The sequence below is a fragment of the Girardinichthys multiradiatus genome, chromosome 14 (genome assembly GCF_021462225.1).
Source record: "Girardinichthys multiradiatus isolate DD_20200921_A chromosome 14, DD_fGirMul_XY1, whole genome shotgun sequence".
NCBI lineage: Eukaryota > Metazoa > Chordata > Actinopteri > Cyprinodontiformes > Goodeidae > Girardinichthys > Girardinichthys multiradiatus.
In genome coordinates, this window is record NC_061807.1 from 44620896 (window position 1) to 44639339 (window position 18444).

At 43.1% G+C, this 18444-nt stretch overlaps 1 protein-coding gene across 6 annotated transcripts in view; it reads left to right on the top strand.

Moving 5' to 3' along the window:
- Nucleotides 1-18444, top strand: part of si:ch73-40a2.1 (ephrin type-A receptor 5) — a 48256-nt gene that overhangs the window by 21520 nt on the left and 8292 nt on the right. For 4 of the 6 annotated variants that reach the window (XM_047385433.1, XM_047385432.1, XM_047385434.1 and 1 more), the window contains 3 exons: nt 6576-6697; nt 9776-9885; nt 11271-11430. In XM_047385433.1, the coding sequence (XP_047241389.1) occupies nt 6576-6697; nt 9776-9885; nt 11271-11430 (392 nt within the window). Of the gene's footprint in view, nt 1-6575; nt 6698-9775; nt 9886-10172; nt 11012-11270; nt 11431-18444 lie in introns of those variants that run through there. The other 2 variants (XR_007041310.1, XR_007041309.1) reach the window with 2 other exon arrangements.

Genomic DNA, 18444 nt, shown 5'->3' on the forward strand with positions numbered 1-18444 from the left:
TATAAGGTACAGTGTAAATAAACACGCTGCATGAATCAGAAGAGGTAAAGAAAAAAATGTATTTAACCTCTTCCCAGCAGCTGCTGTGAAAAACAATGAATTTGTGCTTTCCATAAGCGTCAGTTAGCACTTGCGGACAAAAACTGCACCCCTACTGTGTCAGAGACTGTATGAAGACCATCTGCAGTAGAACTAAGCCTGTTTTAATGAGGTCTCTACCCATTAGATTTATGGGATACAAACTGACAACAGGAAAAAATACCTGAAAGAGAAGCCCATCAGGTGTTACGCATGCAATGGGTTTTGAAAATGCTCCTTCATGAGATCTGTCCTGAGAATGACATAGAAACACATAGTTACTGCTGAGCTTTGGAGATGCAACTTTCTCTGCATTTTAATAACTTTTAATAACTATAATAATTGACCCTGAATATTCCACGACGAAAGAGAACTTGCTTCTCTAAAAGAATTAACTGGAAAGTATCAAATGAGTTAAGTTATCACCCTTTTGAAGATACTTTTCTAACCCTAAAATAATATTTTAGCCCTCTATATCTATCAACGTCAAGCCAGCGTGTCACATGAGCAGCGGTTAATAAGCGTTCTTTGTTGCAGAAAATAGGAAAAGATTTATGGAAATGTGTGTGTGTCTGTACGTTACCCCCATCGGTTTCGTAATCACTCCAAAGTCAGACTGTCACACAGTCCTCTATCAGTCCAAAAACAACCCAAGCCTTTCAGGTCTGTTGGTGGGACCTTCACTCCTTGTACACTTTATCTTCTCCAGGAGGGAGAAAGAACTTTGCTCAGGCCTGTTTCTCTTCTGCCCGCATAAGATGTGCTTTCAATATAAATCCAGTGTATCACTCTTCCGGCTCTGGCAAACAGCATGGATCATTGTCCATCTCAGTGGGTTTGGGCCAGACTTCTTCTGAGTTTCGTTCTGATGGAAACTCACACTGTGATTTGCAGCAGCAGGCAGGCAGGCTCCCTCTCTTTCAGGCCATGCTGAAGAAGCGTCTCTGGTGGAGTAGCCATGGGAAGGGCAGGTTTCTAAAGTCCAGACTCAAAAACGCAGAAGTTGCACTCAAATCTCATACATGTGTGTATGTGTGTGTGAGAGAGGCAGATGAAAAAGTTTAGTATAGGTTCAAATTTTGCACACAGAAATATTATCATTCAGTCAGTCAGTTGTCCACCATAACATGCACTATACTCCTTTCTTTTCCGACTGATCGCAATATTTAAGACAAACGAAACTTCCTGCAGGAACGTTTTAACTCTAACACCTTAATTGATGCACTCTGTGCTTTTTAATCTTTTTCTTATGTTTTTTACTTTTCTCATCTCCATCCATCAACTGTTTTACTCGAAACTATTTAAACTATTTAACTTATTTACACTCAAACTTCCACTCTGTGAAAAACCAAACTTATCTTCCCAAGTTAAAGCACATTTAACACAATCATCCCCACCTTTTCCTTTCATTTTTTAGGAGATGATGGTTAATGTGTAATAATAAAAAAAGAAAAATAATAATAATAATACAGAGCAACTTCTCACCCAGATATATTTGTAGAGTATGAATGTCCCAGATAAAAGGTATTAATCTGGGCAAAAGAAAACACAGGACCAACAGAATCTTGCTATGATTCTTCCAAAAATGCTTAGTCCTCCAAACACACACAGCAGCACTCACACAGTTCCTCCCAGAGTCACCCGGTGTCGAGCAAGACAATAACCCACCGGCCAGATGCGAATGTCACACACCGGGACTTTCAGCCATCAGGCCTAGGTGCGGCTGTGCGGCAGCGCTTAACTCGACGTCAGGCTGTTCACGGAGATCCGCCAGTCATTGCAAAGAAAAATAAGATCAGTTTAGTTCTTATAATCTCTGGCTCGAAGTACCAAGTTAATGTTAGGTATTATTTAGTCAACTCAGAGGCAAGAACGATATAGTCAATTTACTTGCCAGGGTAGGTCACACTCAGCAGTGCAGACTACAAAGTGTTGGCACCCCTCCCTCTTTATTTATACATGCTGGTTCACACACAGTTCAACAAACATTCAGGGTGTGTGTGTGTGTGTGTGTGGGGTCAGAAAGGTTAGGGTTCATGTGTCTTGATTTTAAACAGAGAGGGAGTGAGGACTTGGTAATCATAACTCACTCGCCTCCCACATATCCCTTTCTATGGCATGTAGGAGGGAAAAGCACTTAGAGCAGACATGAGTGATAAACAAAACAAAGGTTTTCAAACCCTAACACCTTCCACAGCCCGGGCTGCAGCACGCTTGGCCTCCCTGTACCTGTCAGCCACCTCAGGAGTCCCACAAGCCAACAACAGCCGATAGGACTCCTTCTTTAGCTTGACAGCATCCCCTACTGTCTGTGTCCACCACCGGGTTTGGGAATTGCCGGGGCGACTGGCACCGCAGACCTTACGGCCACAGCTATAGGCATTGGCAATAGACAACATGGTCCACTCGAACTCTATGTCTCCAATCATCGTGGGGTACATCAGAGATGGATAAGAAGATGAGTACAGGGACCTGGTGGACCATTTTGTGGCATGGTGTGGAAACAATCATCTCATCTTGAACGTGACTAAAACAAAGGAGATGATTGTAGATTTTAAGAGAAACAAGAATAAGTCAGACACTATTTCCATCAAGGGAGAAGAGGTGGAGGTGGTGGAGGAGTATAAATACCTTGGTGTTCATCTGGACAACAGACTGGAGTGGAGATGCAACTGTGAAGCAATCTACAATAAGCAACCTTCGGTATTTGCAGCAAGATGCTGCATATCTTCTATAAGTCTGTTGTGGAAAGTGTGATCTCTTTTGTCATCATCTACTGGGGAAGCAGCATCAGAGCCAGGGACTTAAAAAAGCTCAACAAGCCGATAAAGAAGGCTGGCTCTGTTCTGGAGACTCCTCTGGAACCTCTGGAGATCATTGTACAAAGAAGGATTTTTCATAAAATGAAGAACATTATGGAGAACCCTGAGCATCCTTTTCATGAGACTGTCCTACAACAACACAGTGTCTTCAGTCAGAGGCTTCTTCAGATCCGCTGTAAGACAGACCACTACAGGAGATCCTGCCTGCCCACAGCCAACAGCATCTACAACGGGTCTTTGAAGAAACCTACATAATGAGCTACAGCAACATTTAATTTCTTCATACTCGTACTCGTACTCGTCGTCTTCCGCTTATCCGGGACCGGGTCGCGGGGGCAGCAGACTCAGCAGAGACGCCCAGACTTCCCTCTCCCCAGATACCTCCTCCAGCTCCTCCGGGTGGAGCCCAAGGCGTTCCCAGGCCAGCCGAGAAACATAGTCCCTCCAGCATGTCCTGGGCCGTCCCCTGGGCCTCCTCCCGGTGGGACGTGCCTGGAACACCTCCCGAGGAAGGCGTCCAGGAGGCATCCGGTATAGATGCCCGAGCCACCTCAACTGGCTCCTCTCGATGTGGAGGAGCAGCGGCTCTACTCCGAGCCCCTCCCGGATGGCCGAGCTCCTCACTCTATCTCTAAGGGAGTGCCCGGCCACCCTACGGAGGAAGCTCATTTCAGCCGGTTGTATCCGGGATCTCGTTCTTTCGGTCATGACCCAAAGTTCATGGCCATAGGTGAGGGGAGGAACGTAGACCGACCGGTAGATTGAGAGCTTTGCTTTTCGGCTCAGCTGTCTCTTCACCACAACGGACCGGCACAGTGCCCCCATTACTGCGGCAGCCGCATCGATCCGTCTGTTGATCTCCTGCTCCATTTTTCCCCCACTCGTGAACAAGACCCCAAGATACTTAAACTCCTCCACTTGAGGCAGGAACTCCCCTCCAACCTGAAGAGGACAAACCACCCTTTTCCGGTCGAGTACCATGGCCTCGGACTTGGAGGAGCTGATCTTCATCCCAGCCACTTCACACTCGGCTGCGAACCGCCCCAGCGCATGCTGTAGGTCTTGGTTAGAGGGGGCCAGCAGGACCACGTCATCTGCAAAAAGAAGAGACGAAATCCACTGGTCCCCAAACCAGACCCCCTCCGGCCTTTGGCTGCGTCTAGAAATCCTGTCCATAAAAGTTATGAACAGGACCGGTGACAAAGGGCAGCCCTGCTGAAGTCCAACATGCACCGGGAACAGGTCCGACTTAGTGCCGGCAATGCGGACCAAACTCCTGCTCCGCTCGTACAGGGACCGGATGGCCCCTAATAAAGGGCCCCCGATTCCATACACCTGGAGCACCCCCCACAGGGCATCACGAGGGACACAGTCGAATGCCTTCTCCAGGTCCACAAAACACATGTGAACCGGTTAGGCAAACTCCCATGAACCCTCGAGCACCCTGTAGAGGGTATAGAGCCGGTCCAGTGTTCCACGGCTGGGATGAAAACCACACTGCTCCTCTTGAAGCCGAGGTTCGACTATCGGCCGGACTCTCCTCTCCAATACCCTGGTGTAGGCCTTACCAGGGAGGCTGAGGAGTGTAATCCCCCTGTAGTTGGAACACACCCTCCGGTCCCCCTTCTTATAAAGGGGGACCACCACCCCAGTCTGCCAGTCCAGAGGCACTGTCCCCGTCCGCCACGCAATGTTGAAGAGGCGTGTCAACCATGACAGCCCAACAACATCCAGAGACTTGAGGTACTCAGGGCGGCTCTCATCCACCCCCGAAGCCTTGCCACCGCAGAGCTTTTTAACCACCTCGGTGACTTCAGCCTGGGTGATGAAAGAGTCCAGCCCCGAGTCCCCAGCCTGTTTCCACCACGGAATGTGTGATGGCAGGATTGAGGAGATCCTCGAAGTACTCCTTCCACCGCCCGATAATGTCCTCAGTTGAGGTCAGCAGCCTCCCACCCCCACTATAACACAGTGTTGGCAAAGCACTGCTTCCCCCTCCTGAGGCGCCGGACAGTTGGACTGAGGGGTTGGACTCTCTTCTACTCTGGAGTGGCCCACGGGGAGAGGCGGCGGGCTGGTGTGGGTTTGCTTGTTGCCCCCCAGCTCAGCCGTCTCGTGTTTGGGTTTACCCCAGTGGATGAGAGGGTCGTATCCCTGCGCCTTCGGGTTGGGGATAGGTCTCTGACTGTCGTCTCGGCCTACGGGCCGAGCGGTACTGCGGAGTACCCGGCCTTCTTGGTGTCCCTGTCGGGGGTGCTGGATAGTGCCCCTCCCGGGGACTCCATTATTCTGCTGGGGGACTTCAACGCCCACGTGGGAAATGACAGTGACACCTGGAGAGGCGTGATCGGGAGGAATGGCCTCCCCGATCTGAATCCGAGTGGGGTTTTGTTATTGGACTTCTGTGCTAGTCACGGATTGTCCATGATGAACACCACGTTCAAACATAAGGGTGTCCATCAGTGCACTTGGCACCAGGACACCCTAGGCAGGAGGTTGATGATCGACTTTGTTGTCGTATCATCAGACCTTCGGCCGCATGTTGTGGACACTCGGGTGAAGAGAGGGGCTGAGCTGTCCACTGATCACCACCTGGTGGTGAGTTGGATCCGCTGGAGGAGGAGAAAGCCGGACAGACTTGGCAGGCCCAAGCGCATAGTGAGGGTCTGCTGGGAACGCCTGGCAGAGCCCTCGGCCAGGGATGTATTCAACTCCCACCTCCGGGAGAGCTTTGACCAGATCCCGCGGGATGTTGGAGACATAGAGTCCGAGTGGACCATGTTCTTCGCATCTATTGTCGATGCTGCTGCCCATAGCTGCGGCCGTAAGGTCTGCGGTGCCTGTCGCGGCGGCAATCCCAGAACCCGGTGGTGGACACCGGCAGTAAGGGATGCTGTCAAGCTGAAGAAGGAGTCCTATCGGCTGTGGTTGGCTTGTGGGACTCCTGAGGCGGCTGACGGGTACCGTGAGGCCAAGCGGGCTGCGGCCCGGGCGGTGGCAGAGGCAAAAACACGGGCCTGGGAGGAGTTCGGTGAGGCCATGGAGAAGGACTACCGGTTGGCCTCGAAGAAATTCTGGCAAACCGTCTGGCGCCTCAGGAGGGGGAAGCACCGGATTAATAAAGTATTTTTGAATTTGGAATTGAACTGAATTGAATAAATCCCTGGCCATAGCGAGGGCTCCACCAGACGTTCCCAGCAAGACCCTCACTATATGCTTCGGAATGTCAAGTCTGTCCGCCTTTCTCCTTTTCCAGCGTATCCAACTCACCACCAAGTGGTGATCAATGGACAGCTCAGCCTCTTTCTTAACCCAAATGTCAAAGACATACGGCCAAAGGTCTGAAGACACGCTTACAAAGTCGATCATCGGCTTCCTGCCTAGGCGATATCACGTGCCTTGATTTAATAGTCCTCATGAAGGCTTTGTGAACCACTCTTTGTCTGATCCATCACCCAGAACCTGTTTGCTATGGTAGACCCTGCCAAGGGCATTTAAGGCTCAGACAACACAGCCTCTAAGGTCATTCGAGCACTCAAACCCCTCCAACAGGTTAAGATGGTGGTTCAAGGAGGATGGGATTTGTACTGAAAATGCATGTTTTTTTTTTTATTAGTTGCCTGTAGTTTTAAGCAGAAGCAGCAGTCTTGTGATAGATGTTTGTTTTTCCTGCAGGTGTCACTTTAAAAAAAGAGGAGGATTCTCCTCTGCCTTTTCCTCTAGTCATCCTTCCATTCATGAAACATGGGGACCTACGGCGCTTCCTTATTGCTACACGCTATGGTGACATCCCAATGGTGAGGTGCTGTTAGAACAAAAACACACACACACACACACACATATATCTATATCTATAGATATAAATATAGATATATATCTATATATATTTACATTGTACATTCTCACCAAAGGCAACAAAACTGTGAACGACTATATGGTATTATATAGTAAACAAAAAGTGTGAAATAACACATTTTTAAAAGGTGAAATATTTTTTTTAGATTCTTCAAAATAGCCACCCTTTGCTTTGATTACTACTTTGCTCTCTTGGCGTTCTCTCCATGAGCTCAATGAGGTGGTCACCTGAAATGGTTTTCTTGAAAGAACTTCCCAGAGGTTCATTGAGAGACCAGCAAAGGTTAATATTTCAGTGATTACAGCAAAGGGCGGCTACTTTAAGGAATCTAAACTATAAAAAAAATGTTTACAACTGATATATCTCCTACAATGTATATAGATGTATATATATATGTGTGTGTATATATATATATATATATATATATATATATATAGATAGATAGATAGATATGTACATATATACATATGTATGCATTTAAATAACACTTAGTGAAACGGTAGATTCATTACATATGGAGTGAAATAAACATTTTGAGTGTTTGAAAACATGCCTGTCTCAAACATTCTAAAAGCAATATTTTGAAAAAATAATTAATCCGTTTTTGTTTCTCATTTTTTAAGCTTTGGCAAAATTATTCATACTCTTCAATTACCAATGGAAAATACTTTGACCCTGTTATGGAGATTGTTGATCATCTTTCAATCAGCTTTATTAATTTAGTATTATAAGGGAGACATTTTCCAGCATCAGCCATGTGCTACTGAACTGAGCCAAATTTGTTCTGACCAGACAAGGAAACCACCTCCCTATATAAACCCCATGTAGGCTGCCCCCCCTACATGGAGAAGCAGAGGTGAGAATTTATTTAATTCTCTGGCACAGGGTTTTGATCTCCTCCTCCACCTTTGTTAGTTCGATGAAGAGCTCCTCGGCTTCTTCCTCCCTCCCTGACGGAGGAAGAGGCTAAGCCGAGTTCCAAATGGCTCCTTCCAACTGAACATCGGACAGGTTGCCTGAACAATCCCTATTGAGACCTTTGTTGGGAGAGTTCAGGTTGATATCTTGACTGGCTGGGTCCATGGCGTCAGTTTAACAGATCCAGTAATATTCTGATCAAATCAGCTTGTCAAAAATCAGCCACTAATCTGTCATATTTTTCAGGAAGCGCCTCAAATCCTGCTTGTAATGACTCTGTAGCTTCTTATAAACAGGAAAATTTATCACATTTATATCACAACGCACTCTTGTGTTTTTGTAATCTTAAACGTTACATGACAGCTCTTAAATGGGATTAGAATTGATTTAATTCTCACCCAGATGTCTCGACTCCTCTGAAATAAATGTTCCCTTTATCTTGCATTTTATAGCGGGGGTTCCAGCAGGAGGGAGCAGGAAGGGAATTGAAAACCTTTTGTCAGGGCAGACAGAGTGTCACCTCATTAGCACAAAAGGCACTTTCAAAGTTTAACTTCACAGAACCCTGGCCTAGGAGTCTACATGGAGTTGCCATGTTCTCCCCGTACATGCATAGGTTCTTTATGGGTACTCTGGCTTCCTCTCATAGTCCATAAACATGACTGTTAGGATAACTAGTCTCTAAATTGCCCTTACTTATGAGTGCATGTATAATTATCTGTCCTTTGTGTCTGTGTTGCCATGTGATGGACTGGTGACCTGTCCTGGGTGTACCTTGCCTCTTCCCCATAGAACGCACCAGCCCCTCCCAGCAGCTCTACAAAGACAAGTTGGTATAGACAATGGATGGATGGCATTGCAGTAATTAAAACCTTATAATTGTCGACCAACTTTTTGCATGTTTTCACTGATATTTTGACAATTTGTCTTTGGTGATTAGCTCCCCTTTTTGAGTTTGGAAGGCAAGCTTGCCATCACCCTAATTTTTAGTTGTCCCGATGAATTCTCTGTTGAATCTGTCACTCCAAATGTTAATACTAGGCCCAATCAGAAGAAAAATGTTGGTAAAATCTACAGATTATTATATATTTATTAGACTTAGCAATTATAAACCGATCTTATCTGTTGTATAATCATTTGCAAAATGACATCTTGCAAAATAATAAATAATAATGCCTGTTAAATTTGATACATTATTGACTCATTGACCCATTATCTATTATCTTCTGTTTCATAATAGTTCATGATTGGAAGTCAGATTACCTTGCAATCAACAAATGGAAGCTATTGTTGGTATTGCAACAGATGTGGTAGCTTCTAGCTAGCAGGGAAAAACAGGACTTATTATATAACCCCTGAAATATAAAAGTTCTGTTAAACTCGTACTATTACATTAAATAACAAAGGCAACAAAAAACTAAAAGGTATTTATGAAAAACACTGATCCAGAAGCTCAGAAATGATCTAATGGGCACACAGAATTAGCAAATGTTGCTAACAAAAAATGTACAACTTACAAATGTACAAACTGAAAACTATCAAGCCTAAAACAAAGAAAAGCTAAATAAACAACACAAAGCAATATTTGTGAACTTGTGATTATTTTTAAGTACTTGAGTTGTTTAAATTCTCAAGAGAAAATAGAAAATTCTCAGGAGAAAATCCATCCATCTATGCATTTTCATATACGCTTCTTCCATACTGAATTGCTGTGGATGTGGTGCCTATCTCCAGCAGTCTACAGGTGAGAGGCAGGGTATATCCTGGACAGGTTGCCAGTCTATTGCAGGGCAACACAGAGACATACAGGACAAACAACCATGCACATACCCATTCACACCTAAAGGCAATTTAGAGAGACCAATTCACCTAAGAATCATGTTTTTGGACTGTGGGAGGAAGCCAGAGAACCCTGAGAGATGCCACAGGTAGAACATGCAAACTCCACGCAGAAATACCCCCAGCGGCCCTTCATAATGAAAGGCAACAGTGCAACCAACTGCGCCACAGTGCAGCCAGTTCAAGAAAATGTTAGCCTGAATGTGTCAATGTTCTTACAAAATTTTCTGCAATGAAAATCATCCTGCTCTTCCCCATACAGTTTGTTCCACACCAAAAACTCTTGCAGTTTATGACTGACATTGCATCAGGGATGGACTATTTGAGCTCAAAGGGATTTCTGCATAGAGACCTGGCTGCACGCAACTGCATGTGAGTTTGACCTTTGAAAGTGGAAAATAGAGAGATGAAGATTAGGATGATAATTTACATATGTGGATATGCTTTTGCATCCTCCCATATACAGTGTGTGTTTTAGGCAGGTGTGAAAAAAAATGCTGTAAACAAAGAATGCTCTTAGAAATTTAAATGATGATTGTTTATTTTTATCAATTTACAAAATGCTAAGTGAGCGAACCCATACAGTCAAAGTCATTAAGAACTATCTTCAGTGCAAAGAACAACAAGACTTACTGGAAGTGATGGTGTGGCCCCCACAGAGCCCTGACCTCAACATCATGGAATGTGTCTGGGAATACACGAAGACACAGAAGGATGTAAGAAAGCCTACATCCACAAAAGACTGTGGTTAGTTCTCCAAGATCTTTGGAACAACCTACCAGCCGAGTTCCTTCAAAAACTGTGTGCAAGTGTACCTTGAAGAATTGATGCTGTTTTGGAGGCAAAGGGTGGTGTTAGAATAGCCCTTGGCAACTGATTAAGGCAGGAGGCTTGAGGCAGAGAAAAGGTGCAGGCCCACTGGGTGTTTATTCACCAACACTGAAGACATACAGGTACAAGACCCTGTTACACAAGTCACACGTGGTCACAGCTACAGCCACCCTCAGTTTGTTAACCGGCAGTCTTTTATAGCCCCTTCCATTAACAGACCTACCATGACAGGTGAAACAAACATATACACTAACATACATACAATATAGCTAAAACATCACTTTATTTAACAAACATTATTACTAAACATCTCTAAAACAAGTCTGTACCTAGGCTTAAGTCGTTAACACTAAAGACTTATAGTGTTAAACACACAGTTTACTCCTCCCCTTCAATTTATAACGGTCTTTTCCGGAACCTTTAAAAGGTGCTCAGGCGCCTGGGGAATCTTTTAGCCCAAACACCCTACAGAGGAAGAGACAGAGGTAAGTCATTTGTTTAACAATACACTGGAAAACAATTAATTCCAAAGATTAGTCACAATACTGGTATTTTATCCATTTGTTATGTTTGTTTACCAGGACAGGTCATCATCAGTACCAGCTGAGAAGAAGCTGCCTAAAACACCCACAAACTAAGAATAAAAGACTCCAATCTCTTTCACAGTGTAATTTGTTCTTTCAACAATATTCAAAACAGCATTTTAAGTGTTCCAGCATACGTAATGAAGCTATTCATTACAGGTGGTAACACCAAATACTAATTTGATTTAGATTTCTCTTTTGTTCATTTACTGCATTTTGTTGATTGATGAAAATAAATGATTAACACTTCCATTTTTGAAAGCATTCTTTGCTTACAGCATTTTTTCACACCTGCCTAAAACTTTTGCACAATATTGTAAATATGTATCTGTCTTTGAACAGGCTGGGGGATGATCTTAGGGTTTGTGTAGCTGACTTCGGCCTTTCTAAGAGGGTCCATAGCAGCAATTATTACCGTCAGAAAGTCGTTATCCGTATGCCAATCAAATGGATGGCCATTGAGAGCTTGTCCGAGTCCGTCTACACAACCAAAAGTGATGTGGTAAGTTTGCCAGCAAGTCTTTAATTTTCATTCTATGTTACCATAACACAATGGGGCTGCACGGTGGCGCAGTTGGTAGCACTGTTGCCTTGCAGCAAGAAGATCCTGGGTTCAATTCCCAGCCTGGGGTCTTTCTGCATGGAGTTTGCATGTTCTCCCTGTGCATGCGTGGGTTCTCACCGGGTACTCCGGCTTCCTCCCACAGTCCAAAGACATGCCTGTTAGGTTAATTGGTCACTCTAAATTGACCTTAGGTGTATGAATGAGTGTGTGCATGGTTGTTTGTGTGTTGCCCTGCGATGGACTGGCAATCTGTCCAGGGTGTACCCCGCCTCTCGCCCATAGACTGCTGGAGATAGGCACCACCTCCCCCGCGACCCACTATGGAATAAGCGGTAGAAAATGACTGACATAACACAATGATCAACAGCTGGTAAAGTGAAAACTTTTATTGGGTCACAGTGACATCTGGTGTATACTCTTGATCAAAAAATTAAGACTGGGTGAAAAAAATACAATTCAGTTTTCAATTCAATTCAGTTTATTTATATAGTGCCAATTCACATGTCGTCTCAAGGCACTTCACAAAAATCCGGTACATACATTCCAATTAATCCTAACCATTAAACAGTGCAGTCAGATTCAGTTATTTATTCAAATTGGATAAAAAGTTTTTCTATCTAAGGAAACCCAGCAGATTGCATTGAGTCAGAGATTTGTAGCATTCACTCCTCCTGGATGAGCATGTAGAGACAGTGGACAGTCACTGGCGTTGACTTTGCAGCAATCCCTCATACTGAGCATGCATGTAGCGACAGTGGAGAGGAAAAACTCCCTTTTAACAGGAAGAAACCTCCAGCAGAACCAGGCTCAGTGTGAGCGGCCATCTGCCACGACCGACTGGGGGTTTGAGAGAACAGAGCAGAGACACAAAAAGAACAAAGAAGCACTGATCCAGGAGTACTTTCTATGGGAAGGAAAAGTAAATGCTAATGGATGTAGTTCCTTTAGTCGTTTCATCTAGGAAGAAAGAACAGAAACTCTGAGCCAGTTTTCAAGGTTAGAGTCTGAAAGAGAGCACAGAGTTAGTCACAGTAGAAGCTCAGTCAATTGCCATGTCTAGGAGAGAGAAAGGGTTAAACACTGAAAGACAGGGCCATATGGATCATCGGTAGAGGGTGAGCATTAAGTTGTTGCCAGCAGAAACTTGGACGATGCCCCTCTCCAGGAAGGTGTCACAGGTAGACACACAGTGAGGCCAGGTGTAGCTTCTAGGAAGAGAAAAGAGAGAGAACATAAAGTTAGAAGCTGAAATAACAGCAAATAATGCAAAATTGGAGAGTAGTGTGAGAATGTAGCGAAGAAGGTGAAAGTGGCCATTATGCCCTCCAGCAGCTTAAGCCTATAGTAACATAACTACAGAGACAGCTCAGAATAACCTAAGCCACTCAGACAGGGTGTCTGCCTCACGGACTAAAACTGGGAGCTGGTTCCATAGGAGAGGAGCCTGATAATTAAAAGATCTGCCTTCCATTCTACTTCTAGAGATTCTTTTAGCAAGTTAACGTTACCAAACTCAACAAAAATGAGGCTAAAGCTTTAGGGGGGTAAATTTCTAAGGAAAAAATGAAATTTGTAATAGCAACACTTAAAAATAATAAGACTTCTGGGGCAGATGGATTCCCAGGGAAATTCTATAAATGCTTTTAGGCAGAACTTACTTCGCTTTTATACAGAGTGTTTAATTATGCCTTACAAGACAAGGACCCACCTAGAACATGGACTGAAGCAATAATTCTGGTGATATATAAAGATGGCAAAGACCCTACACAATGCACCTCTTATAGGCCAAATCAGTTTACGATGTTAAGATTTTAGGTGCCATTATGGCTAGAAGACTGAAAAAGATTTTTAATAAAATCATTAACCCTGATCAGGTGGGATTTATACCCAAAAGATTGACATTATATTAGACGAACCCGAAATGCAATATCAATAGCCCAACAAAGCCACACCCATCAATGCTTCTCAGTCTTGATTAAACCTGCATAATATGAGCTACAACAACATTCCATTTCCCTTTGGGACTAATAAAGTATTATTGAATTGATGCCGAGAAGGCATTCCATCAGGTGGACTGGATTTTCCCAAAATATGTTCTGAAGGAAATGGGTTTTGATGATGGTTTTATTGATTGGTTTGAAGTAATGTTTTCCAGCCCAACTTCCAGAGTATCGATAAATAGTTATCTATCAGATAGTTTTTCCTTAAAAGAGGAACGCGCCAAGGATGCTGCTTGTCACAGAGTTTGTTTGCTATAAGTATAGAACATTTAGCAGAATTAATCAGAACATACCTTCTTTCTAGGAATCTGGACGAATTTATTAGTTCTCCAAAACTCTGACAACCCAGGGTTCAGACCAGGAAGCAGGGTTGTAGTTTAACACTCCTCTCTGCAGCTTCTGTACTGCTACCCAGCCATTACCCTATTAAGACAGTGTCTCGCCCACGGCCAAAATTGAATAGGTTAAAAAATAATCTAAAAGGAGGAAATCAGGAAAATCTCATAAAAATAAACAACTCAGACCGAAAAGAAAAATAAAACAATTAAATGTGGCTTACTGAACATAAGATCTCTGTCTTCAATGACATTGCTAGTTAGTGACCTGATTTGTGACAATCAGATTGATTTATTTTGCCTCACAGAAACCTGGCTGCAGCAAGAGGATTATGTAACTATAAATGAGTCAACTCCTACTAATTATTTAAATTTTCACATTCCTCGAAATACTGGGCGAGGAGGAGGAGTAGCAACCATCTTTCAGTCGGATTTATTGATTAGTTCCAGACCAATCAATAGCTACAACTCTTTTGAATATTTAATCCTTAGTTTTCTTCATCCAAATTGCAAAGCACTAACACCACTTCTGTTTGTTGTTTTGTATCGTCCACCAGGCCCTTACTCTCAATTTTTAGATCAGATTTCAGACCTTTTATCTGATTTAGTGTTAAATACAGATAAGATTATTACAGTGGGGGATTTTAACATTCATGTTGACGCTGAAAGTGATAGCCTAAATATAGCGTTTAATGCTATCTTAGACTCAATTGGCTTTGCTCAAAACATTAACAAACCTACCCACCTTTGTCTTCATTCTCTGGACCGTGTGCTGACATATGGCATTGAGTGTAAAGACATAATACATGTCCTTCTCAAAAAATTAGCATATTGTGATAAAGTTCGTTATTTTCTATAATGTAATGATGAAAATTTAACATTCATATATTTTAGATTCATTGCACACTAACTGAAATATTTCAGGTCTTTTATTGTCTTAATACGGATGATTTTGGCATTCAGCTCATGAAAACCCAAAATTCCTATCTCACAAAATTAGCATATTTCATCCGACCAATAAAAGAAAAGTGTTTTTAATACAAACAACGTCAACCTTCAAATAATCATGTACAGTTATACACTCAATACTTGGTCGGGAATCCTTTTGCAGAAATGACTGCTTCAATGCGGCGTGGCATGGAGGCAATCAGCCTGTGGCACTGCTGAGGTCTTATGGAGGCCCAGGATGCTTCGATAGCGGCCTTTAGCTCATCCAGAGTGTTGGGTCTTGAGTCTCTCAACGTTCTCTTCACAATATCCCACAGATTCTCTATGGGGTTCAGGTCAGGAGAGTTGGCAGGCCAATTGAGCACAGTGATACCATGGTCAGTAAACCATTTACCAGTGGTTTTGGCACTGTGAGCAGGTGCCAGGTCGTGCTGAAAAACGAAATCTTCATCTCCATAAAGCTTTTCAGCAGATGGAAGCATGAAGTGCTCCAAAATCTCCTGATAGCTAGCTGCATTGACCCTGCCCTTGATAAAACACAGTGGACCAACACCAGCAGCTGACACGGCACCCCAGACCATCACTGACTGTGGGTACTTGACACTGGACTTCTGGCATTTTGGCATTTCCTTCTCCCCAGTCTTCCTCCAGACTCTGGCACCTTGATTTCCGAATGACATGCAGAATTTGCTTTCATCCAAAAAAAGTACTTTGGACCACTGAGCAACAGTCCAGTGCTGCTTCTCTGTAGCCCAGGTCTGGGGAATGCGGCACCTGTAGCCCGTTTCCTGCACACGCCTGTGCACGGTGGCTCTGGATGTTTCTACTCCAGACTCAGTCCACTGCTTCCGCAGGTCCCCCAAGGTCTGGAATCGGCCCTTCTCCACAATCTTCCTCAGGGTCCGGTCACCTCTTCTCGTTGTGCAGTGTTTTCTGCCACACTTTTTCCTTCCCACAGACTTCCCACTGAGGTGCCTTAATACAGCACTCTGGGAACCGCCTATTTGTTCAGAAATGTCTTTCTGTGTCTTACCCTCTTGCTGGAGGGTGTCAATAGTGGCCTTCTGGGCAGCAGTCAGGTCGGCAGTCTTACCCATGATTGAGGTTTAGAGTGATAAACCAGGCTGGGAGTTTTAAAGGCCTCAGGAATCTTTTGCAGGTGTTTAGAGTTAACTCGTTGATTCAGATGATTAGGTTCATAGCTCGTTTAGAGACCCTTTTAATAATATGCTAATTTTGTGAGATAGGAATTTTGGGTTTTCATGAGCTGTATGCCAAAATCATCTGTATTAAGACAATAAAAGATCTGAAATATTTCAGTTAGTGTGCAATGAATCTAAAATATATGAATGTTAAATTTTCATCATGACATTATGGAAAATAATGAACTTTATCACAATATGCTAATTTTTTGAGAAGGACCTGTATTCTCTCATAACCCTGTCCTGTCTGACAATTTATTGAGTTTAATTCAACCGAGTACTCCACACCTGAAAGAAAATTTCATTATAGTAGATCATTATCAGGCGATGCTGTAACAACCTTTAACGAATTTGTTCCACTTTTAATTTCCTCATTATCACTGAAAAGCACAATGGAGGGCAATAATTCTGTTTCTGCCCCTTCACAAATTGATTCTTTTGTTCATAGTGTTTCTTCATCATTGCGTGATGCATTAGGCAATGCAGCCCCCTTGAAAAAGAAGGTAATCATTCATAGGAGGCTAGCTCCTTGGTTTAATTCAGAGCTGCGTACTTTAAAGCACAATGTTAGAAAATTGGAGAGAAAATGGCGCTCTACACACCTAGAGGATTCCTACTTAATCTGGAAAAATAGCCTACTGTTGTATAAAAAGACACTTCTCCAAGCCAGAACAGCTTATTTCTCATCATTAATAGAAGAGAACAAGGTTTCTAAAACTGCACTGTTAAAAATAAAATCTTTGACATACTCCTGAAGATGATTACTTCATCCTCAGCAAGTGAGACAACATTGGAAATAACAACAGAACCTGATCTGTGTTTGGACTGTTTTGATCCTGTGGAGCTTCCTGAGTTATCAGAAATATTAGCTTCATCTAAACCTTCAACTTGTATGTTAGATCCAATCCCAACCAAATTATTTAAGGAAGTGTTCCCTCTAATTACCAGCCCAATTTCAGATATGATTAATCTATCTTTAGTAAATGTATATGTACCACAGGCTTTTAAGTTAGCTGTAATTAAACCTTTACTTAAGAAACCTTCGCTTGATCGAGATGACTTGAAAAATTACAGACCTATATCCAATCTTCCATTCTTATCTAAAGTTCTTGAGAAAATAGTTGTTAATCAAATGTGTGAGCATTTACAGAGCAATGACCTGTTTGAAGAGTTTCAGTCAGGCTTCAGAGCTCCTTCATAGCACTGAAACAGCTCTGCTGAAAGTCACTAATGATATCCTTATGGCCTCAGATAATGGACTTGTGTCTGTTCTGGTTCTGTTAGATCTCAGTGCTGAATTTTATATAGTCGACCATAATATTCTCTTAAAAAGGCTGGAATATGCTGTAGGGATCAGGGGAACACGCTAGGCTGGTTTAAATCTTATCTGTCTGACAGATTCCAGTTTGTTCATGTAAATGATAAATCATCTTTAAACTCCAGGGTTAATTGTGGAGTACCACAGGGTTCAGTACTTGGGCCAATTCTCTTTACTATATATATGCTTCCAATAGGTCAAATTATCAGGCAGCATGGGATAACTTTTCACTGTTATGCTGATGATACTCAGCTTTGCTTATCCATAAATCCTGATGAGCCCAACCAGTTAGATAGACTACAAGCATGTCTTGAAGATATTAAAACCTGGTTGACTTAAAATTTCTTGCTTCTAAATTCAGACAAGACAGAAGATGTCGTCTTCGGACCGGAGTCTTTAAAAAAGAAACTGCTTAGTCAGTCACTTAACCTGGATGGCATTAAATTGACCTCCGGTAATAAAGTAAAAAACCTTGGTGTTATTTTTGACCAGGACATGCACCTCCGGAACATTGCCAAAATTAGAAATATCCTATCCAGGAGTGACGCTGAAAAACTAGTCCATGCATTTGTTACTTCAAGGTTGGACTATTGTAATTCTTTACTATCAGGATGTCCACAAAATGCAGTTAAAAGCCTTCAGCTGATTCAGAATGCTGCAGCAAGACTTCTGATGAAAGTTAAAAAGAGAAATCATATTTCTCCTATTTTAACTTTCCTTCATTGGCTCCCTGTTAAATTTAGAATAGAATTTAAAATTATCCTCCTCACATATAAAGCCCTTAATGATCTAGCTCCATCATACATCAGAGATCTGATTGTTCCATATGTTCCTAACAGAGCACTTAGTTCTCAGACTGCAGGTTTACTGGTGGTTCCTAGAGTCTCTAGAAGTAGAATGGGAGGCAGATCCTTTAGTTATGAGGCTCCTCTCCTGTGGAACCAGCTCCCAGCTTTAGTCCGTGAGGCAGACACCCTGTCTACTTTTAAGGCTAGACTTAAAACTCTCCTTTTTGATAAAGCTTATAGTTAGAGTGGCTTAGTTTATCAGGGAGGGAGCCTTCCTCCCTCCCTCCCTGTTGATTGGAGTAAGGGGGAGTCAGGTTTAGCCTAAACCGGCTCAGTTATGGTTGAGGTGCAAACACACCC